General features: G+C 36.9%; 1 protein-coding gene across 2 annotated transcripts in view; it reads right to left on the bottom strand.

Annotated features, from left to right (window-relative positions):
* BZW2 (basic leucine zipper and W2 domains 2) overlaps positions 1–25707 on the bottom strand; it is a 62522-nt gene that overhangs the window by 13615 nt on the left and 23200 nt on the right. For both annotated transcript variants that reach the window (XM_019443515.2, XM_019443514.2), the window contains exons 3-7: positions 17675–17851; positions 13198–13301; positions 10800–10865; positions 7312–7447; positions 4235–4344 (exon numbers count right to left, since the gene is read on the bottom strand). In XM_019443515.2, coding sequence (XP_019299060.1) covers positions 4235–4344; positions 7312–7447; positions 10800–10865; positions 13198–13301; positions 17675–17851 — 593 coding nt within the window. The remainder of the gene's footprint in view (positions 1–4234; positions 4345–7311; positions 7448–10799; positions 10866–13197; positions 13302–17674; positions 17852–25707) is intronic.

Below are 25707 nucleotides of genomic sequence, written 5' to 3'. Positions count from 1 at the left end.
CTGAGAAAATGCTGCTATTAGTCTAATACTAGCTTGGAGCTAAAGAGAATTTTTGTGATATCTGTTAATGGTGGTGGCTCTAAATTAAGTAACAGGAAGATCTAATCTAAACCCACCCTCCCAACTCTTCAGTTCATTACATAATTCTGTTGGAAATTTTTAAAGAGCAATACACCATGGCTGCTTGCATATTTTTACCTCATTTCCATTTTACCTTACACAGCTTGGAAAAGTCCCAGTAACACTTAGTCATATTCTAATCCTGTGTGACTTCAACACCCAGCTAAGATATTAAGGCAATTTTCAAAGCTTTCACATTTTTCAGACTGCTGCAGTCTAAAAAGTAGATCCAAATTTTTATGGTGGTTAGATTTGCACATATATGGTTGATAGCTATATGCCTCTAGTAAAAATCTCAGTAGAAAAATCTCTAATAGTTTTGCTACCATGTAGAGGGACATAGCCAAAGGCTTCTATGACATGACTCAAATTTCAACAGTCTCTGTATCATAACTTCCCCTGTTGAGTTAGGAGTTTCAAAATGTCAGAAGAGTTGGTGGGAGCAGCTATTAAACGCATTCATGGTAAAACAAACATTTCACATCAGACTGAAATTTAGTCACTGACATTAGTTCTAGCATTCAAAAGGTCTAACAAATTTGGGATTTGGGGAATGAATTTAATTTTGATTTTCTTCTAGGAATCAAAATGTGGCTATTTTCCTGAAAATTACATAAAGTAAAAACTCTTATAGAGGATAGATTAAGTCTCAACAAGGCTAAACAGCTTGACCCAAATTATGTAGTCAGGTATATTTAAGGACATAGCAGACTATGCCCATAGCCGGTAATTATTCCATTACTCCGTGCCAACATTGAGTATTCAATTTAGGAACAATGTGACTGCAAAGTTTGATCTAAAGTTATGTTCAGAGGAATATATCAAACATATTCCTGGGGGTTTATTTATGAACTATATTCAAAGTCCTTATAAATGACACATTTAAGACAGTGAGGATTATTATTCAGATTAAGCTGAAGTAAAGTCAGTCTAAGTCCTATCATGATATTTACTGGCTTGGAGCATGGTTTGCATTAGTCAGAAAAACCCTACCCAGGCACAAATCTCCATCACCTCATCCCTAGATTAAGGTCTCCCTGCTTCTGCTCTTGCTTCTGAGTCTATTCAAAGCAAAGCCAGAGTTTTCCAACTTCCACAAAGCTTTCCATTTTACTGAGAATAAAAGCCAAAGTTCCTAGATGATATGGGACCTGCTATGTCTCCATGCTGATCTATACTTTTGTTCTTACCAAACACTCCCCACTGCTGTCCCCAACATGGCATGCCCCCAAAGTCTTTGCATTCTGTTCCCTTTGCCTGGAAAACTCTTCTGGAGATATCTATAAAGCTCACTCCTCAACTCCTTCAAGTCTTTACACAAATGTCACCTTGGGGCAGCTGGGTGGCTCAGTCAGTTAAGTGTCTGGCTTTGTCTCAGGCCATAATCTCATGGTTCATGAGTTCGAGCCCCCCATTGGGATTGCTGCTGTCAGGGCAGAGCCTGCTTCAGATCATCTGTCCCCCTCTTTCTCTGCCCCTCCCCAGCTTGTGCTCTCCAAAATAAATAAAACAGTTAAAAAAAAAGTCACCTTATCAGAGAGATCTTCCTCTGCCACTGAAAACTGCCTCCTACTCTGATATTCCTTAGAGTTTTCCTACTTAATGGTTTCCTAATCAATGGTTGATTTAGTCTGTTGCCTCCCATCCCCTCTTTTCAGAGTTGGTGTTTTTCTTGCTTCTGTATTACAGAAACGGGTAACTGCAAACTTTGAGATATGCTTCTTTTCCCCTAAAATGTACTAGTACGGCCAGAGAGAATTTTGTTGTATGTGTTAAATAAATAAAAATTTCCTCCTTGATGGTGAAATTGACCCTCTAGCTTCTCGTTCATTCACTGAGTTAGCAAATATCAAGCAGGTAGGCTCCACAGAGGATTACCTTGTCCTCATGGAGCTTATAGTGTTTCTGCTAGAAACTTCTACCTGTGCTTCTCGTACCCAAAATATATGCAGACATAGAAACCAAGTAGGAACAGTTAAATGATGTATTCCTCAAAAAGGAAAGACACTTTAAGAATAAATCTATGAAGTGACCTAATTAAGTTAACCAAGCTCTGCCATGGGCATCTTTGAGGAACGATGCCTTAAGAGATAATTGTGTCTTGGGCACCTGGGTTGCTTAGTTGGCTAAGTGTCTGACTTTGGCTCAGGTCGTGATCTCGCCGTTCGTGAGTTTGGGCTCTCTGCTATCAGCACGGAGCCTGCTTGAGATCCTCTGTGCCCCTCCCCTTCTTTTCCCTTTCTCTCTTTCAAAATAAACTTAAAAACAAACAAACAAATAAACCTGAGTCTTTTGTGGCAAACCGTAACAGACTGTATCTTTATTACCAGTCATGTGCCCCCTCTCTTTAAATGAGTATTAAAGTCCCTCCTTGCTGTGTCTGCCTGCAAGGGTGGAACAGTAAGCTGTGACAGAATGAACTTTCCTACTCCAGTGCCAGGCTTCACTCTGACTTTTGGCCAGCAGAAGGTAAGCTTTGACTGCACTGGAGGGGTTTACTTCAGTCTCCCGTGTTTCTGCCCTTTCCCATAAGGACAGAATGGCTTGCATGGGAAGTGTTCCTGCAGGCTAGGTCCCGGAATGAAAAGGTGTATAGATCACGGAGGGATCTAGCCCAGATACAGTTAATCCACAGACTCAAGGATGAGAATACGTTGCCTTCATATGAACTTCCACCCTGCTTGGCAACCTATTCACTTATCTTTTATGATTCCTCTTTCTGTACACAAGGATGTGCCCTAAGTCCAGGAGAAAGTAAGTTGCTATGAGGGCAGGGAACTTTTCCTTCCTGTTCTCTCTTGGCTCCATAGCTTCTTGGAGCATGTCTGGCACAGAAACATAGGCTGAATGAAAATAATTATCGGCAGAAATCAACTAGATGATCATCTAGTTAATCGTTGGTCTTTATCATAGTCTAAAGACTTGAAATACCCAAAGGGCTATTTGAAGGTAAATTTCAAGAGACAAAGGAACTTGAAGAGATAGAGAATAAAAGCATTTACAGTTAAAATTATTCTCAGGTTTTCTGAGGGGAGGAGCCCATTTTACAGTAATCCCTTGGACTGACAGACAGAATTGCACACTAAAACACAGTGGAAGTGAAAACCGAGAGAAAAGGTGAAGAGAAGATGGCAAGGGTGTCTTTCTTTCTTTCTTTTTTTTTTTAAATTTTTTTAATGTTTATTTATATTTGAGAGAGAGAGAGAGAGAGAGAGAGAAACTGAGTGCAAGACAGGGAGGGGCAGAGACAGTGAGAGACACAGATCGGAAGCGGCCTCCAGGCTCTGAGCTGTCAGCACAGAGCCCAAAGCAGGGCTCAAACCCATGAACTGCGAGATCATGACCTGAGCCGAAGTCGGACGCTCAACCGACTGAGCCACCCAGGCAGGCGCCCCAAGGGGCGTCTTTCAATTTTAGACTTTGTCCTAGACTAGAAGAGCAATGTCACTCGGAGAAATCTCTGTCTTCTGCACATGTGTGACTTCTAGCAGAAAGAAATTGTAGGGAGTAGATAGAAATATTAAGAACAAAATATTTCTCTTCATTTGTTTTTGAAAACCACAAAGAAAGAGAAATAAAAAACATAATCAAGCAACTATGATAGTGGGAGCTTCAAATCAACCATAACAAATTTGTTTGCTTTCTTAAATAGCTAAGTCATTTCCATGGTGTCTTGGTATAAACAAGGAATTCTGTTTAAACTCTTATTCTGTTAACACATTAATAAGTATGTGAGATTGGTGTCACCCATCTCCAAACTAACACATCAGAAATGTTTAATTAGACTGATGGCACTTTATCATATCGCAACGTTAAATCTGCATACTTACTAGTTACAAAAAAAAAAAAAAAAAAAAAAAAGGTTAATTCTGATCAATGTTAACATAATCTCAACAAATATCCAGATCCGAAAATCACAATAGACCCTATGACTCTTTAATTTTCTGATTCCATTCATTTATATGATAAATGTTAAAATGGAATTAATTTCCCTCTGCCAGTAATACAGAAATAAAAGGGACCATGCTCTGATTTAACACAGACCTAAGCACTTCAGTCTTGCATTGCCAAAGCCACGACAGAAACATCAACCCCTTATCTAGACAATACTTACAAGCAGCCTCTTATCTAAGTTGGCTTTTCTCAAAGAAGAGGTAACAGAGTTGGCATCTTTTTCTGCCATCCATGCTTTAAAAAGCTTGACCGCAAATGAGGCTGCAATGCCTGTTTAAAAAAAACAGAAAAAGAAACAGTGAGAGTTGAATTCTTTTAATAAGCAAAAACACCGGTAATTGACAGACAGGGGCAAGCTGCTCACTAGGTTTCCTGAAAGGAGTCTGCTGCTCAAAGACGTGATTTGGTACAGAGGAAAAATGGATAGCTCTTTAGGCACAGTTCTGTTTCCATTACTCAAAAGAAAAGGAAAAACAGTTAAAACATTTTTCAAAGTGAGACTCCTTAATTCCAACCTGGAATAACCGTGTCTTTATTTTTACCTTGGTTCAAAACAGATTGAAAGCCCAATATTCTCTAGTTTTTTTGTTTGTTTTGTTTTTGCTTCTCTTTCACCTGTGGTTCACCAGTATTTCATGTCTATAACAGTGATCCTGAGGTATAACAACTAAATCTTGAGACATAAAAATGAAATGGCAGCACATTAATTAACATGCTGATAAATGATACTAGGCAAAATGCATTAATAGTGAAAGATATAAATAAAGCTATAGATGCACAGGCAATATTTACTTTGTAAGTTTATTTCTTGTAAAAAGCATTAAAAAAAAAACAAAAAAAACTCATGATGGGGTGCCTGGGTAGCTCAGTCGGTTGGGTGTCCGACTTCGGCTCAGGTCATGATCTCATAGTCCGTGAGTTCAAGCCCCGCGTTGGGCTCTGGGCTGACAGCTCAGAGCCTGGAGCCTGCTTCTGATTCTGTGTCTCCTTCTCTCTCTGCCCCTCCCCTGCTCATGCTCTGTCTCTTTCACTCTCAAAAATGAATAAATGTTAAAAAAAATTAAAAAATCAAAAAAAACCCTCATGAGTCAAGCTATAAAAATACAGATGCTGTTTCAAACTGAAGTCTTTTCTAGATATTTTAAAAGAGATTACTAAAAGAGCTAATGTTAATCAGAAAACCACTCAATTACATATCCATATTGACATTAGGATTTATTTCCAAATATAAGTAATTAGATAGCTAGAAGACAGTTCCTCTGTGAACACTACAAATTTCCAAGTTAATGTTACATTTATTAAATTTCCAAGTTAAAATGCAGCTGAAATATTGAACTGATTTTTTCTGAAGTCTTCACTGTTGCAGCCTCAATCCCTCACACCCCCTTTTTTTCCTAAGAGAATTTCTATTTTGCATAGGCCAGGTGACTTCAAGTCTAAGTCCTGGTACCATTTCCTTCTGCAATGATTAGTCGAGAGTCCTCGCTTTAAGCCCATCTGCCCAGGGTGCCTCCCTGGCAACTGCTACTGGGCCAAAACTAGTCATGTGGCCTATGGTGGCCAATCAGCTGAAGGCATGATAAATTATTCTATGTTGAGAAGTACTCTCCCACTGAATCTAAACAAGAAAGGATGTCCCATAACTGTACCAGCAGACATCGTATAATGACCAGGGAAACCATACTTGGAATAAAGTTGATAATGCTATGATTGGTAGTGAGAAATAACAGGAGAAAATATCCAAGACGTGAATATTATTGTTTTGGACATAAGAAATAAAGGTTCTTATATGGAACAAAATTTCTTATACAGCAATTTGAGTTCCATCTTCTAGTTAGTTCCAAGTAAGAGCATTCAATCAATGTATCATTTATACAAACACAAACTTTGCCCAAATTTCTTCACTTGAATGAGCAGAGGAACGAGTAAAACAAAACAAAACAAAACAAAACACACACACACACACACACAAAACAAACACACACACACACCCCACAAAAAAAACCCCAAAAACCCACTATGGCTAGGACAATAAAACAGGTGTTTCGAACTGTAAACACTGTTAGTTACTTACACCCACTATCTAAATTTTATAATCATTAATATTTTATATTTGCTTCATCATTGTCCATCAAATTATTTGAGGAATTTGTAGAAATCACTTAGGATTTTAATATAACCAGAAAGACAATTATTTTCTGTTATGAAGGCTAGGGAAATCTAACATAATTAACATTTACTGTTTACATGTTATCTTGTGTTTTTCTGAGGGTAAAATGGCTCACATAAATCACAGAATCTGAACTGTCATAAATCTGAGCTATATTAAGCCCAAAACTATAGAAAATCTCTAAGATCACTCGACTCGCAATTTACTATTCTTTTCTCAGCTACAAGAAAACTACAATCCATTTCACTGCAGGCATGAACGAGGCTGGGACTTCAACATTTGTAGGAGAGAAACTAAGTTCTAAGAAGAAACAGATGTGTTCACAAAAGCTCTTTTATTTTTAAGGAAAAAATAACTCTTTGTTTTGTGTTGCATTATAACTCGAATATCATTATCCTCCTCCAAGAGCCCACTTTTGTTTTATTCCATAACCAAGTGATTGTATATATGCCTATCAAACTCTTACTGCCTTAAAATTAAAGCAAGACTTCGATGCCACCATCTGGACTTCTTTCTAAAACTGAGATAATGAATATCTTAAAAATGGGATCAAAATGAACATCGAACACAAGACTTTGAGAGGTAACGGTTTAGAAGAACGGTCCTAACCAGCGAAATAACAGTCTGGTGGGGGGGCATTTGGGAACATGAAGGGGCCTTTTTTCATTACACTAAATAGAGGTGGGTGCTAGAGCCTGGCAGTTTAAATGCCCCACAAAGTACAATGAAGCATTCTCCCAACAAAATATGCCAGTGGCAACTACATTGAGAGAAACAGTTTGGACGACATCCACTTCAGGGTATTTGATCCAGGCATTAAGCCTTACACCCTGAAATTCAGTTCACTAATAGTTTTTGTCTTTGTACAAGTGTGCATATTTTTTCTTCCAGTTTCCTCCAGTAAACATGTACGATTCTTATTGTTTAGAGATACACACACATTCGCTCATACAGATGATGGGTGGGTAGAAGAGAACACTAAGAGGAGTTGCCGGTACTTTTCTAATCACCTGTGGCTTTACTTGTCTTTTGACACATGACAGGTAAGAAAACGCAAGCATCATTACCTTCTTTGACTAAGCTGTCGGTGAACAGACTGGTGAGGATGGTGGCGGGAAGGGTGCCGTTGCCCAGCAGGATCCCCGACAGCATCGCCAACTTTGTCTGCTCTGTTTCGGAAAAGGCTTTAAGGAAGAGGAGAAGCTGTGGGTCAAACAAAAGAAACCAGGTCTATAAAGCAAAGGACTAAGGTAGGAAAATAACAGACAAGGTACATGCATGGCTGAATGGCAGACAACGAGTCGGTCGTACGCACAGCGCAAGTATTACCCATCAGAAACACATGCGCGTGCTCACTTATAAACTGGATGCTAAGGAAAGTGACTTTCTCAGGCACAGTTCCTTGCTTCCAAGTTCATTTACGCGTAGCTATAGATAACATCCACGGGAACAAAAAGAGACATATGGAGAATGGTGTGAATAGGTTATATAAAAAATTTACATTGGACTTTGTACAGAAGAAAGGGTAAGTTTTACATAATGAGCAGAACATTTACTGAAATATATTATTGTCCTTCATATTTTTCAGTGTTGGGATGCCCTTGTCCCCATACTATAGCTACCCATTTTCTTGGGGTTTGTTACATCGTACCACACACAAAAAAACAGGGAAAGTCACTAAGCTTTGACATCAGCATATATTTTTCTGAGTTCAGAGCATATAATATTCTTTAAAACAAGACTGTTGCATGAGAAAGGGGTTTTCTAAGTTTCTGCTGCTCTTTCTAAAATAACAAGATTCAAACTCAGTATTTCTTAGAGCATGTAGTCTTAGCAGCCCTGGTGATGAGGTAATGGAGGATATGACAAAGCCTCTTAAGAAAGAAAAGCCCTCTGATGCGAGTTGGAAAGAGCAATTTCAGAGGGGGCAATTGAGAAAGTAGCAACCTCAGGATGGTTAAAGGAGAACCAAAGCAAAGGTGATTATACCCCATTTCCCATTTTTCATTCTATGAGTTCTCAGTCATGTGGAGTACCCTCCTCTTTCTTAAGGCTACCCCCCTCCCCCCCCCCCCCCCCCCCTGCATTCCTCTGACTCTATTCCAGGCTATTTTCTCTAGTTCATCAGTTCTTAGGCATGTTACTCAGATCCCCGGGGCTCAATATCACTACTGGGGCCTTGCTCACTTTCTCATTGCTTTGCACCAATGAAATGCCATTAACTCTGTACAGTGCGGTAGGGCAATATTAACTTACTATCCTTGACAGTTAAAGGATTATTACATTACAGAGAAGTTATGTGAGTCTAAATATTTGTATTATGAGTAATGAGTAAGTGGCAGAACTGGAATCAAACTAGTCCATTTCACTCCCAGGTTATGCCTATTAAAGTGTCAGTGAATTAAAAACAAAGCCACCTTCAAAGTTCATAAAAAAACATGGAGGGAATGAGAGTATCAGTGTGTAAAGCTCCAGGGAATACCAGGAATGGGACACAGTAAAAGAACTGACAAAATCATAGACACTTTGTATCAATCTGGCCTTTCCCTCTGATTGAAAAGATGATTCAGATTCAAGTGAACAATGAAAAATGGCTCCCAAAATAAAATATTAAACACTACTTTTTAAGCCCATCAATATACTCTCATTCATTAAAATAGTGCAAAAGTTACATCTTTTTCTTAAATTCATATTCTCATTCATCAATTATGTTAATCAACATTAAAATCAGATGCTGCCTGTACTTCAGAATATTCCTTTTAAAATGGATATACTATGAAAAATAAATCATTCTTGAAGCATACATATACATCACGTGAATAAAATAGTAAGGAAATTTTCAAGTTACAAATGAGCTAAGAAAAGCATAAGTGGTATTATGAGACAAAAGTGGTAAAATGTCATTTAAAGGCTTTACATTCTCCCTCCCTGTTATATCAATTCCTCTGTTTAATCAGGTGCTTGTTATTTTCTAGACACCTAGCAATGTAATGGACATTTTTTTCCATTTAAGTTTTTTTTCATATTTATAGAAGTAATACATGCTAGTAGAATAGTATCTATCACTACAGAATAATATAAAAATGTGATTTCCTCTCTAATCCCGCTTCCTTAGAATTAATAACTGTTATTGTGTTCATTAATAACTATTTGATGTGTCCTTCCAGATTTTTAAATGTACTTATATACCTCTATATATTATATACATAACTATATGCGTGAACATGTATTGTTTTTACTGAATTATTCATTGATGACAGCTGAAACTTGTCAAGGGTACCAGCTATTTTTCTGAATACTTTCTGTGTATTGAAATTTACACCAGCCTTGATCTTCACTTTACAGAAAAGTAAACTGAGGCAGATAGAAATGAACTAATTTGCCTGAAGTTAAACTACCAAATGGCTGCTCCGCACCTATTTCACGTAACGATTTATCATGGACATTTTCCCCAATCAATTCATGTGGTTACACTCCATTGTTTACATGACTGTACAGTATTCCACGGTAAGGACAGACCAGAATTTAATTAATCAGTCTCCCATTAATGCACACTTAGCTTATTTCTCCAAACTGTGATAAACATCTTTATACATATAGTTTTATGTATCCATGCTGAACTATTCTTAAGAAATGGGAAAATGGAGTCATAGAGAATGCAAATTGTTTTAAAAAGGGATTTTACTGTCAAATGTTCATGATGTATGGATCTGCATTGAACATGGGGAAGCGAATAAGTAGTAAAGTAGATGCTATGGTTCCTTTATTCCCTTGGTTTATAATTTAGCAGATATCTAAAATTGGAAATAATGATCAAGCAACTTGCAAATCTGTAACAAGTTAATGTAGTGAGTGCTACATACACACACACACAAGAGTTACAAATTTCAAGAGGGAACATGTTGCAATGACAGAAAGGAGGTCTTCTTTAATGAGGTGCTACTATTTATTTTGCTACTTACTAGAGGCCACTTACTCTATTCAGTACCTTATATGTGATCTCATTGATTCCTACAGCAATCCTAAGGTATGGCATCTTACCGCAGCTATTTTACAGTGAGAAACACCACTGAGACTTACACCCACAGATTATCTCCCAAGATGTGCTTTTATCCTCTTTGCCAGACTGTATTTGTGAAAATTAAAGAATTTTACTGGGTATTAGCTGTTGTGCCATATACTCCTTCACATGCTTTAATTGCTTAAATCACCACATCTAGATTTCCCCCTTGATATATTTATTTTTCTTGCATATTTGGAAACTCTAGTTTTTATTTTTAAGCTCTGCAAGGTCAAGGATCAGATGCTATAAAACCACTCCTATAGAGCAAAGTATGTGGTCTTACATAAAGATGAATGAACAAAATCTAGGCTAATCGTGTATTTTCCCCTATAGCAATTAGCTAATGACCTGTTGTACTCATTCATTCAACAAACATTTTTAAAAAACTTACTATGTCCCTGGCACTTCTGCACTATCGGTGTAAATGAACTATTTTCATCCCCCTCCATTTCATTACTTTAAACAGGTAAGGCATTACATTTGAATTTTTACCTTCTTCATTTCATCCTCAAATGCTTTTTCCAAATACTTATATCTCCTGATGAGTTTATTGAAGACCTAAACATAAAACAGAAGCACTCAATATTATGTGAACAAGTTTAAAAGACAATAGGAGGTGTAGAAACTCACCATAATCACAACATGGCCCTAAGTAAAAAGATAACTGTAAAAGAACTGTAAGCATTTCAAAGGAGTTATAACAAGGGGGGAAATGTGTACATAACAATAAAAGAAATTCAAACAAAAGTATAACATGTGAGAAACCAAAAATAACGCTGATAAAAACACAATAATGTTAAACCTGTGAGATGCAGAGAAAGGCAATAGGAAATGAAGGGGGTGACATATAATCACAGAGACCATGGATACGATGGAGAGAGAAGACCTCAGACACATTGTACTCTGGGTGGACACAAAGACGTCTTTAGAAGACAAGCAAAACTTGGTATAACTTCATAGTAATAAAGGATTACTGCCTCCCCCCCACCCCATCTAGTTAGAACCCACAAACAGGGTTTGTAAGTGTGTCAGTGGAATTCTAGGCTGTTTATTTAAGTGAAATGAATGTTTGTATTCCCACTAAATTCAAATGTTGAACACTTAACTTCCAATGTGACTATATTTGCAAGTAGAGACTTTAGGAGGTGGTTAAATGAGGTCATAAGGGTAGGGCCCTAACCTGATAGAACGGATGGCCTTATAAGAGCCATAAGAGAGACTATACCAGGAACCCAATTGGCTGGCATCTTAAATGTACACTTCCCAGCCTTCTGAACTGCGAATAATGAAATTCTATTGTTTTATAGAAATCCCAGTCTATGGTATTTTGTCAAGGTAGCCTGAATAGAATAATAAGTGTTCTTATTTAAATAGAGATTTTTATAAATATTGATTATTTTTATAATTGAAAACGATTTCTGAATCTAATTCCTTTCTCTCTCTCTTTTTTTAATGTTTATTTATTGTTGAGAGGGAGAGTGTGTGAGTGGGGGAAGGACTGAGAGACAGGGAGACACAGAATTTGAAGCAGGCTCCAGGCTCTGAGCTGTCTGCACAGAGCCCAACGTGGGGGCTCGAACTCACGAAAGGCGAGATCATGACCTGAGCCAAAGTCAGATGCTTAATTGACTGAGCCACTTAGGTGCCCCTAATTCCTTTTTCTTCTATACACATAATACACTGTCATCTAAAACTTTTAGTTTAGATTATCCCCTAATGTGATCAAGATGGGGTACAAGAGTAAAGATTACAGTGCTGCCCTTTATGAGGAAATAGTGGCCCAGGCAGGGAAGTAGTATGCAATAAGGAAAAAGAATAAATGGTATTGAGATCCAATAAATTTGATTTGATCACTCGAGTCCTAGTACTTGCCCTTGTAGTCTAGCTGAGAACAACTGGTTGTTAACACAAGTCAGTGATAGAACAGGAACCAGCTACTCATGATGCATGTACGTTCAGCTCTATAGTGTTAACGTTTACTAGGTTGCTCCATTCTACAGTCCTGCAATGTCCAGACCTTCATTAGGGCCTAAAGACTTCTAATTTTATTTTTTTACCAATCTAATAAATGCAAAACGATATCATGATTTTACTTCCATTTCCCTAATTACTAGTAGGTTTGATTATGTCTTCATCTGATTTGGGGGAGCCTTGTGTTTCCTCTTCTTTGAAATGCCTACGTCTCTTCCTAATAGGCAGCTTGTCTTCTTCTCTAGTGACTTGCAATTTTTTTTATTTAATCCTGGTATGAATCCCTCATAGATATTACAAATATCTTCTTGTCTCTTTCTTGTTAATAGCTACATGATAGTCTAATATAGCTAATATAGCTATGAATAGCTACATTCATATCTAATATGAATTAGAAAATTTTAATGAGTACTCTACTGATAGACTTCTATGCTGTTTCCAACCTTTGATACTATTACAAGCATCACTGATAATTCCCATCGTATGTGTATGTGTCATTCTACACATATGCAAGCACATCTGAGAGTGAAGTCCTAGACGTGGAGTTGCTAAGTCAAAGGGAATGTGCAGTTTTAGTTTGGAAAGATAGTGCCAAAGTGCTCTCCCTGAAGTTTGGACCAATTTATACTCTCACCAGAATTTATGTGAGCCTCTGATTCCTTGTGTTCTGTACAGATGAGAGGCAAAAAAGAAAAGAAAAGAAAAAAAAAAATATATATATATAAATAAATCTACCTTAGCTAAGTTTTAATATCCACTGCTTACTAAGAATGCAATTGAGTATCTTTTCATATGTGCAAGGGTTTTCTAACATTTCTACCGAAAAAGTGGCCTGTAGAATTTCTGAACCTAAGGTTTCCCTAAATCCTATTCAGATGTCTCCCTCCTCGCACAACAATCTCTCAGTGATGGGCTTTACCTGAGCATAATTTCGGATGGTTTCATGATCTTCATTTGCTGAAAACACACAGTGGTTGGTCATCTTGGTCTTGTCTCCGTCATCTATGCGTGTTCCTCCAGGGGCTGAAAAGACAAAGGTAATTACAGTTAAGACAATACTGAAATGATAGGAACATTTACAGAGCAGATGAATTCCTGCACCTCAAGGAAAACAGTAAAAGTGGATGTAAAATCTAAAAATCACATAAAAATTGATAGGATGAGGTGTACATGTAGATACATATGTTGTTATGTTTATGTTTCTAATCTAATGCAAGCTAGTTGTTCCATTTCACACTACTACCATAGTGTGTGAGATTATTGTTCTAGATCCTTGACTTCACCAGGCTCCTAACATTCTAAGTCTGGACTCATTTATTCTCAATGTAGTTCCTGGTGTTTCTGACATCAGGACATAGTTCACTTTTTAGGTTTGATATTTTGCCAGACTCCACTTCACCAACACTGAGACCGGCCAGAACCTGGCTCTTGTAGATCTTGTTAGTTTCTTAACTTTTTTTTTAATGTTTGTTTATTTTTGAGAGAGAGAGAGAGAGAGAGAGAGAGAGAGAGAGAGCGCAAGTGCGGGAGAGATGGAGACACAGAATCCAAAGTGGGCTCCAGGCTCTGAGCTGTCAGCACAGAGCCCAACATGGGGCTCGAACCCATGAACCGCAAGATCATGACCTGAGCCGGAGTCAGATGCTTACCTGACTGAGCTACTCAGGCTCCCTTAGACCTTGTTGGTTTCTACTTGAGTAGGTATTAAAACTGTTCCCTCCTCCACTAGCCCAATTATCCATGCAGGGTTGAACAGTATACACTTCGACTGCTCGCTATTTGCATTTGGTCATCAGGCAGCTGTGTTGGCTAGGAAAGTGTATTTTATTCTCTATCGTCTTTTTCCCCCTTGGCCTATACAATATCATGGAATAAATGTACTAGCATAAAAGAATGCATTTTTTTCTTATGACTCAACTTTCTACATTCAAAGGCTCCTCCTGTAAGTTTCAATCATGGCCATTAGAAACACTGGCTGATGAGAAGAACAGAATCCATACTAGGTATTTTTGTTTTCTGATTGTACTTCATTATAATTAGGGTAGGATTCTAGAAGGTTTGAATAAGCCAAGTTAGACTAATGTCTTCCATATACTCAACACATATTTGGAGAATATACACTTGTACCAGCTACTTCCTTTATGCATTTATGTAACTGCCTTTATTTAACTCGTGATTTCAGATCTTTGGATGAAAAGTGCTACACCTAGCCAAACTTTTTCAGATTCCAGCATACCATTTCATAAGCAAATTACTTTTTAGAAAAGTGAGCTCCTTCAGGAATCTATTTTCAGGCAATTAATTTATGCATAAGATTTAATTAGCCCTCTGTAATGAAAACAACCACCTGGAACAAAATTTTATTAAGATGATAATCTTCTAAAAACTCTAGGCTAATGACTCCTATCTGACAGAAGTTAGTTATATAATTGAAATTAAATCTATAGTCTTTTCTTTTAGAGGTAAGTTTTAAAAATTGTATTCTTATACAAAACATGTTATACATGAATAATATTGCTACAGCTTGCATTAAAATTTTTTCCCTCTGATATTGGGACAAAGAATTAATTACCCTTTCTAAAATTTTGGTGAGCCTGCTATTTTCCTCAAAATGTAAGTTAAAAGAAAAGAAAAATATTTCTTGTATCTACTCTTCAAAAAACACAACTGAAAAACCAAGATGACTATTGTTTTAAGAACAATGGAAGAAGGTAAATTTTGGGGTAGGTGTTAAGAAAATTCCCATACTCAATAAGTAAACAAAGTATTTATATAAAAAGAATGTGCCTGGCTGGGTTTATTCATTGTATCAAAGGTCTGGCCTCGGTAGGTACCTGGGGGTTGTACTGGCTGTGCTCCTAAGTCTTACCATACCTTTGGCCTTACCTTCTTAGATGTATGGAGGTACAGTGAAGGAATGAAATCTGAGCTACAGATATAAATTTGCTGATCATCCTTATATAGATGGTCAATGACGCTTTGAGATCATCAAAGCAAAGTATACAGATAATTTAACAGATATATGGGGGCAGTAATATGGAAACCCAAGAGTCAGGTAAGAGGCATTCAGAGAAACACATGGTCTCATGTAGGGGAAGAAAGTAAACATTTCAAGAATGATAGGAGGGTCAGCAATACTGCCAGGAGGGCACGAAGAACTGAAAAAGGTCTATAGGATTGACTTATACAGTCACATGTGACTTTGGCAAGTACCAAAACTCATTGAAGACATAGAATTTAGCAGTGCACCAATGAAAGTATATCGTAATTCATGAAATACAAAAGCCAATCATTGCATCAGAAAATATTCAACTTCACTATTAATTTAGAAATTTTGAAGGTAAATATCACTGACCTAATTGGCAAACACCTAAAAAACTGAAAAGCATAAGAGTACCTAATGTTGCTAAAGGTGTAGATAAACAGAACACCATTTTCGATACAATGTTAATTAGAATCTTCTTTTTGAGGGCTGGTGTCTCTCTGATAGACAGGTAGACAAAGATAGACATAGATATCTCTATTCTTCAATTCATTTATCCCTTGCTAAATATATAAAGACATAATTAGATAAAGGTACAAAGCTATGTGTATACAGATACTGATTATATATTGTGCTTACAATGAAACTAGGAACAAATTAAATATGATTCAAAATCAGTATGATTTTGGTTCTTTTCGAAATCATTCAAGGTAACACTCATAGGTATGAAAGGCAACAACAGATTGCTGAATAAATACAAAACAGTCATACAGAGTACCTTATTTGTATAATATCATCCCATTCTCAAAAATTAGCATATGTAGGTAAATAGATTTCTAGAATGGAATTAACCAAAATATTAATAACAGTTGTCTCTAGGTAATGGGATTTGAACACAATACATATAGTTCTTATGCTTGGATTTGAATGATCCACAGTGATGATGTGAGATCTTTACAAATAGTAACAACAAAAAACTAAAGCAGCAATACAGATCAAAAGGGAGCCTGGTAGTAATTAGAGCCCGCGTACCAAAATGGAAAGATTTCTCAGAAGGAGGAATTAAAATGTGGCTATACCTCAAAATGGATGAAAGTACACACTTTGTCCTAAAGTAGCCTGGCTTACACAGTGTTTCTCAATGAAAGGCACTGATAGCACACTGGGTAGGGCGAATTTTCATTGTACTGATTCCCCCTGCAAAGTAGGTGGCATGCATGCCTCCACTACCAAGTCTTTATAGCAACCCAAACACTTTCACACATTTGCAAATGTCCCCTCAGTAGTTGCAAATCACTGGCCTAGAGGATTGGACCACTTCTAGTGATTTATGGTTACCACACAAACTGATTACACAAACTAAGTTCTAAGAATAAACATGAGAGGAACAATGGGTCATTATGATACCTAATCAACATTTAGATCAACATACCATGTCACTTAGAAAAGCCTTCTACCTTGATGCCTCTGCTCTATTATTTTTATTTTGCTTTTAAACTAACTTTAACTTTTGTAGCAATGTGGATGGAACTGGAGAGTGTTATGCTAAGTGAAATAAGTTATACAGAGAAAGACAGATACCATATGTTTTCACTCTTATGTGGATCCTGAGAAACTTAGCAGAAGTCCATGGTGGAGGGGAAGAAAAAAAAAAAAAAAAAAGAGGTTAGAGTGGGAGAGAGCCAAAGCATAAGAGACTCTTACAAACTGAGAACAAACTGAGGGTTGATGGGGGGTGGGAGGGCGGGGAGGGTGGGTGATGGGTACAGAGGAGGGCATCTTTTGGGATGAGCACTGGGTGTTGTATGGAAACCAATTTGACAATAAATTTCATATTAAAAAAAAAAGAAAAAAAAAAGAAAAAGAAACTAACTTTAATAATTTTCAAACTTCTACCTTTAATCCTTTTAGCTATATACTCACAATTACATATTTTAAAAAACCAGATTTAAACTATATTTCTGACATTTTTTGGATTAAACAGAATTTAAGGAAAAGCGGAGGGTTACGTTTCACTGCATGGAAAAAGGGTGGGCTTTAAGGGAAAGGGTGCTAGGGCATTTGGGGGTTAATTAAATATACTGGAAGAAACTAGTGACATACAAAAGCAGACTTTGTTCCAGAAACATTTTGAATTAGGGACACATGGGGAAGCTGTCCTTTAGCTATAAAGCAAGTAGCCGTGTTGTAACATTAACAAAAACCATCATTTCTGTGCCTCTCTTAACAAATAACTGTTTCTACAGCCACATTACCATCCCAAATGGTAAACAAGGTAAAAATCATAGAGACTCCCATTTGCATTTTTTTTTACCAACTCTCATAAATGTAAATTTATAAAGATTTTATCTTGTAAGAAACTATTTCAATGGAATTTAAAGTACTAAAGAAGAAGCTATAATGCATGGCTTACCAAGCATACTGCCAGCCACCAGGATATCAAAGAGTGTGTCTGCATAGCGACGATAATCTAATCTTGAGCCTGTGGAATCCAGAAACTTGGCTACAGCTTCAAGGTCATCACCAGCTTCATTAAGCCCCTGGACAAGTGTATCCCTGAAGACCGTGGGTTCGAATTTCTCTTTTTCATCTAAAATAAATGTTACAAATTATTCTTTTTTTTTTTTTTTTTTTTAAACACATTCTATCCCAAGAGCAACTATGCATTTCTCTGGTTCATTGTTCTTTATTTGACAGTGTAATTATTTAAAAGTTTGAAGACAACTAAGTTCTTCTACTAGATTTCGATGTTCTAAACCCCTTGTTTAAACATTTATTAAATCAAGTAATTTACTTTCTATTTAGAGGTGCCAAAAAATACATTAATTCTATCTAATACATAATAGAATTAATAACTGATCATTTATGTCATTCAGAGAATAGGCCAATGTAATCTACTAATCCTAACCATCCGAAAAAAAATAAAGTAGAACAATCAAAACTTAAAATTTTGTTTCATCTGAGATAAAGAAAATGATCCAGGGACAACTGCCTAAGAATAAAGGAGAATATATAAATAAACAAAGGTTAGGAGGGAGGAAATAAAGAGGGACATATCTTTTTTAAATTATTTTTATTATTAACATATAACATTAGTTTCAATCATCAATATATCAATTCTATAATTGACATACTACTTTCAGATATACAACATAATGATTCAATTTTATATATTTTGCAAAATGATTACCACAATAAGTCTAGTTAATATCCACCACCATGCATTGCTAGATTTTTTTTTCTTACGATGAGAACTTGTAAGATCTACTCTCCTAACAACTTTCTCTTAAACCGTACTGTATCATTAACTACTGTACATTACATCCCTGGGACTTATTTATTTTATAACTGGAAGTTTGTTCCTTTTGACTACCTTCACTCATTGTGCCCACCCCTCCCTCTCTGCCTCCGGCAACCACCAATCTGTTTTCTATGAGTTTGGGGTTTTTTGTTTTGTTTTGAAAGACTCCACACCTAAGTAAGATCATATGGTATTTGTCTTTTTCTGACTTGTTTCATTTACCATAATGCCGTCAGGTCTATCCAAGTTGTTTCCAATGGCAAGATTTCCCTCTCTTTATGGCTCAATAATATTCTATTACATATGTATATACCACATTGTTTAATCCATTCATCCATCAATAAACACTTAGGGTGCTTCCAGATCTTGACTATTGTAAATAATACTGCAATGAACATGGGGGCGCATATATCTTTTTGAATTACTCTTTTCATTTTCTTCAGATAAAATTTTCTTAGTTCGGTATTCTTCAGTTCTAAATTTTTTGAGGAACTCCCAACCCGTTTTCCATAGTGACTGTGCCACTTTATATTCCCACCAACATTTCATGAGGATTTCCTTTTCTCCACATCTACATTAACACTTGTTATTTCTTGGAGGGATGTCTCTTTTTACAAGGTAAGTTATTCCAGGGCACACTTAAAGTATTTAATATATATCATGAACTAGATATGTATATTTATAGCTTCAGAGCAGACGCTCTCAGTCTTTTTGGTCTCATGACCCTTTGCCACCCTTTACAAAAAGTACTGAGGATTCAGGGGCGCCTGGGTGGCTCAGTCGGTTAAGCATTCGACTTAGGCTCAGGTCATGATCTCTGTTCATAGGTTTGAGCCCCATGTTGGACTCTGCTGACAGCTCAGAGCCTGGAGCCTGCTTCAAATTCTTTGTCTCCTTCTCTCTCTGCCCCTTCCCTGTATCACACTCTGTTTGTCTCTGTCTTAAAAATAAACATTAAAAAAAAGCTACAAAATAAAATTACTAAAAAAAAAAAGTACTGAGGATGCCAAAGAGCATTTTTGTGTAAGGAGGTTGTATCTATGGATACTTACTTTATAGAAATTAAACCAGAAAATTAAAAAATATTTATCAAATAAAAAAAAATTAGTATGAACCAGGCTTTCTTGAATCTCTTTAACACCTGGCTTAATAGCAGACAGATGGAGTCCCATATCCACTGTAATATCACACATCATGTAGCCTCTGGGAAACCACCATAAACCAGAGTAAACATGTAAAAGAGACAAATAATATCCTAGCATTATAATGACAATATTTTTGAATTTGTAGAAGCCCTGAAAGGGCTTCAGAGGATTTGGGAATAAAAATACATGTAGCTTTCTATCCTCAGCAGACTCTAGAGAGACTTCTTGTGGAAGGTCATTTGGAGTCAGATCTTTTTTTTTTTTTTTTTTTAATTTTTATTTTTTAGTAATCTCTACACCCACTGCGGTACTCGAACTCATGACCTGCAGATCCAGAGTTATCAAGAGTTGCTTGAGCCAGTCAAGCACCCCTTAAACAAACCTGATCTTAAACAAAGCAAGGATCATACACTGTTGAAAAGAAGTGAAGATGATAAATTGGAGGAGGTCAGAAGAGGCAGAAAAAAAAAAAACTAAATTAAAGGTAAAAGTAAGATTCAATTCAAAGGACTTCTTCACCTTTACCTTCCCTTTAGGGAGAATGAGTTGGGTGTGGAAAGGGAGGGGCAAAAGATGAAACAGATACTTCACAAAAATCTTACCATAAATACCTTTAGGGAGATAAGTGGATACTGCAACTCTAAGAAGGGAAGAGGGAAAGGAGAGGAAGAAGAATATATTATATAAAGAAAAGAAACATTTCATGAATAAAAGAGTTCTTGGAAATGGGATGTATGATAAAATAAGTTAAAAACTCAATAGTAAGAGCTGAAAGACAAAGCTGAGAATATCTCTTAGAAACGAGATTTAAAAAGTCAAGAAAAAAAGACCTAGAAAATAAGTGCAAAAAAATAAGAAAAAGAGCAGACAAGTCAAATGTTTAAATAATGAGCATAATGAGAATTTTTTTAAAGCAATCTCTACACCCAAGGCGGGGCTCAAACTCACAACCCCAAGATCAAGAGTTACCCGCTCCACCAAGCAAGCAGCTGGATGCCCTCAGAATTCTTTTTTCAAAAAGGGAAGAAATGATTTAAAAATTTCAAGAAAGTTTTACAGAGTTGAAGGACATGAGTTTCCCAAAAAAGAACTGTCTAGACACCAGCACAAGGATTCAAAGTGGGCCCACAACAAGGCTCACACATTATCGAGAAATCTCAACACTGGGAATAAGGCGGCTATTGGAAGTTTCAGGGGTAAAAACCCAAATCACATACAAACTACCAAAAAACCAGAATGTCATTAAATTGCTCCACAGAAATATCAGAAACCAGATGAAATTTCTTCAAAATTCTGAGGGACAACGATTTTGAAACCACAACTCAGTGTTCAGCCAAACTGTTAACTCAGCACAAAAGCTGGATAAATGTATTTTGAGACACCTGAGGCCTCAAAAATGATGTTTCTCATAGAATCTTTTTTAAAAGAGCTCCTGAAGCAGACACTCGGCCAAAAATGAGAGAATAACTCGTGATTTTAAGTCAGGAGATCCCAGGAAAAAGGAGGAAAAAAGAACATGAGCCAGGAAATAGGATTCTCCAGGACACCGTGAAAAGACATTTCAAACATTTCATGTTGACAGCTGTACTGCAGGCCCAGGGAGCAAACTGACCTGGGGAGCTTTTCACTAAGAGTCTAACGTGATGGAGGATAAGAATTCCTAAAGTTTTTGTATTGGAAGATTTACATAACAAAGGGAAAGGTTAGTATCGACTAGTGTTAAGGCACAGAAAACTCATCAAAAAAGGGAAGATAAATTATGAAACATTAACTCCAGAGACAAAATGATGTTCAGAGAGATCAAACCAACCGCATAACAGTTGAGCTATGAATAGCAGGTATAAAGTCCCAATAATATAAACCCTAAATAGTGGCCAAGCTAAAACTGCGTCACAGAGAAAGAACTGAGAAGAGGTCTGCACATGAAAGAGAGCTAAATCTTCATCTTCCAGAGTACAAACAGGAAAGTCAGGAAATAACCATGTAAGGATGGTATTTGGTTACATGAATGTAAAAATTAAAAGAAGCACGTAAAAAGCGGAAGGCATTTCTCTGGGGGATCAGATTTGCTGTCTCTATCATGTGTCTTGCAGAATTCTTTTGACTATTTAAAACGCGTGACTGTGATACAATTAAAAACTACTTGAAAACCAGACAGCACCTGCCTGGTTTGTACAGACTCACTGTTTTCCTGATCTAGTAGAAGGGATGAGTTGTAAGGGGTTAACACCACAGCACAAGAACCAGAGAAGAATGGCATTCCCAGTACCAGTCAGAGTCACACAGCATAAGATGCCATAAAGACAGACATAAATTGAACACTATTTTTCATGAACAAGAGATAAAAGTCCTTTTGATGACATAAGCAAAACATTAAGCAGCCCAGAACATGCAAATGTTGAATGCAAAAAAAAAAAAAAAAAAAATTATATATATATATATATATAAATAAAATTAAGGTCTTGTTTTGTAGAGGGGGAGGAAGAGAATGGGAACTCCAGAGGAATAGATTATGAGAGGCTGTTAGAGGGGGTAATCGTGACTGCACACGAGGAACTCACTGGCAAGCAAGGGAAACTTCACTCCCCACTCAGGGTCCAGATTTACCAAAAGGTAATTCTCCTTTCCACTTGGGAGAGAAAGTTTTCTTTCCTTGTAATATGAGAACATGAGAAGAAAAGACTCTACAAGTTGTTTGCTGTCTTGTAACCAGCTTTCAAAATCAACTGACGCCATTCCTGCAATGGCACTACGACACATTTGGATGTTGACTCAGGTGGTAGAACAGACTTTGATGATTTGAAAATTATTAATTTGAAGCAGTGGAAAATGAAAGCTGGTACACAGGTAAAAATCTAGACTATGCTAAGAATTCATGCAGAGGGCTTTGTTTTGAATCTAAGAGACAACTTAAAAACTTGTGTCTGCACAAAGCCCTTCATTTCGGTTTTATTTTCCTAAGAGATTTGCCAAGGAAGAGGAAAGTAAAAGGAGGGAGACAGCAGGTCACAGCCGAAGATACTTCAACAGTGAGCAATAACGCAGTAGGTCAAGATGATCCCTTGTAGCTCGGGAATCTAAAGAAATCGTGATGGCATGAAAGGATTAATCATTCTTTTGTAGGCTGAAAAGCAACTCCCATCTGCTGAGATAAAATGCCCACCCAGTGGAATACAAAATTCCCCAACAAGAAAATGGCCACAACCCTGTCGAACGTTTGGAGAAACATGACATTTTACCCAAAGGTTCTTTTTTATCTGAAACAACATTATGTGTAATTTGTACTTCACATGAGGACAGTCTAGCAAAAAAACTAACAAAATCCTAATGAAAATATGCTATTACTCCTTGAGTTTCCATTTGACAGGTCAAACCTCCCTAGAAGCGGGAAGTATATAATTAGGGTCTCAAATTTATACTGTGTTGGTGAATCAGAAGTGTGACACTACAGAGTTAGTCATGCTGGCCCTTGTACTGACACTGAGAAACAGGTCTATTTCTGATGCTCAAATATGTCCATAAGTTATCTAAACAAAATGCTTTCACTGGAAACCATGGTAACTGGTTAATATAACACTTTTCCTACCTGTTAATTAAGTGATAAATAGCATAACTTACATCCCTTTTTGAATGTCACTTAGTTATAATAAATGAGTAAGAACTATGATGGGTTTTCTACCTATGTGCATACACACACACACACACACACAGAGTTCAACATTTGAACATTTACCAGCTTAGTTGCTAACACTTACTGAAAATCTAAGAGTGTTTAAAACTGTCAACACAGATGAAATGGAGTATGTGGTCACTCTGGTTGCCTGTAGTTGGTTACTTTTTTCTCTCTCCTATTTTCAGTAATTTTAATCCAATTTCTCTACAAAATTTATAAAGAGGAGAGTTCAGTCATTAACTATTTCATTTAGCTAAGCATAACAATGGCTCAGGGGAGAAATTCCATCATTTCAAATTCCCACAAGCCATACTAGAAAACATAATCTCTTTGAAGAAAGTATCATAAACAAGATGTGCATATTTTATAAAGGAAAAGAGTCTGAATGGATTTCTAAATGATGTGTCGCGTCATAATGTTTAATTTTGATCTTAGGCAATAAAAATAGTTTTGTTTCCCTGACTTGGCATGGAAGAGCATTATTAGCTTTGTTAGAAAACAATTTCAAATTGAAGACAGACCTTCAGAAGACAGCCTAGCAAAATGACCTTGAGATATCCTCACTAGATTTTTTTCCTTACCTCTACAAAACTGCCAGCCATTTATCTGAAGTCAGCCCTATCATAAGAGCAAAAGAAAAGCCAAAGCACGATAAATCATCAGGATGCAATTCACTATTATGAAGAGCAGAAATTGAGGTTGACTCCATTTTTTTTTTTTTTTTTTGGATTTCCAACCAGCAGTTTGGCACAAAATAGCTCAAGTGCTTAAATCCCCAATAGATCTGAGTTATATGAATCCACATCAATGGCAAATAATATATATTTCTGGGTAGCTCTGAGTATTCCAGCAGCGGTAAGACACTGGCACAATCTTGCCCACTAAATGAATCAGAGATAAACCAGCTCAGATTTAGAGAAAACCTTTCTGGCTTAAAACTGAAGACTGACTCTAAGGGCCAGTTGACTTGTTGAATCACGCCTGCTGTTGTGCAATACACCCTCGGGCCCTCTCTTGGCTTTTAAGCTCAGTTACCGTGAATCAGCGTCCCACGAATAAAGCTGGAGATCCAGGTCTGAGATTAACATGTTCCCCCAGTGGGCAGGCGATGGCAAACCTTTCTGCACCTCACAGTTGGACATATATTAGCTATTATCACATTACCAGGCCCAACAATACCTTAACTATAATTAGCTTTCTGAACTATATCGTTCCTTACTGATGAAATCCTTCTGAAATCATCCACATCATTTTCCCCCCATTGACTGCTTTAAACAATGAGATAAGGAAGGCACATTGACTGTAACACCTTGTGTTAATATCAGGGTCCAGATTTCAATGGGGAAATATCATGGGGACACAATTTATATGACAAAGATGGGACTAAGCAGAAGGAGATGGCTGAGGTCATATGTATATTAGTTTATAGGGATGAGCCAGGGATGGAAAAAAAATAGAAAACGGGAAAGCACAAGACAAAAATTACTGTACAAAATAACCACCTTTTGCTTAGTTTACAGTTTCTTAGTTTCATTGTTTCAGTACGAATGTGAATTCCCTGCAAGCAGCATCTACAAAGAAATCCAGCCTCACGGCTATCTAGCTACTCTCATGAACTCTTCCACTCCATTGATTGCATGGAGACTTCTTTTTCTTCTGCAAGGCTAGACTTGCTACTTATGCAGACACAATCCTTACGCAAGACAGCGGAAGGTTCAGGGGCCACCTCAACACTGGAAATGCCAAAGCCGTAACATATGGGTCATCAATTCAACAATGTAGCACATGATACCATTACATGCCATTATGTTTCATAATCAGTAGTGAGGCCTTCAGAGAGATATCCCACCATCATTTAGCTTTCTACATGATATTTCCTTAAATACGTTTCAGTTACTATCCTAGTGTTAGTCAACATAATAATCTTGTACCATGTTTCCTTTTAAAAAGTTTCCTAATCAGGTTATGGCTCAGCTATTTTTTTTTTTTTTCTTTTAAGTCCAAGAGGACTTCTGTATAAGAATGCCAAACTGATTAAACACTTGAAATTTAAAACCATTCTTTATGCAGAAAGGGTAGGGAGATGAACATGACCTAACAATAAGTCATTCACACAAACAGAAATTTTCCCAGTCATTAAACAGGTTCGACACTACCTTTCCACAATAAAAGACACTTGAAAATACTGAGTTTTCAAGATACTTAGGCAATACATTTAATGTGACCTCTTAAATTCTCAAGAGTAAAAACTCCTCAATATCTCCTTCCCTAGATTACCTCTCTCCCAAGTTTTACCATCTTTGCTTTCAACATTTCCTTAAAAACAA

The sequence above is a fragment of the Panthera pardus genome, unplaced genomic scaffold (assembly GCF_024362965.1).
Source record: "Panthera pardus isolate Hobbes unplaced genomic scaffold, ASM2436296v1 HiC_scaffold_8, whole genome shotgun sequence".
Classification (NCBI taxonomy): domain Eukaryota; kingdom Metazoa; phylum Chordata; class Mammalia; order Carnivora; family Felidae; genus Panthera; species Panthera pardus.
This window is presented reverse-complemented; position numbering and strand designations above follow the sequence as displayed.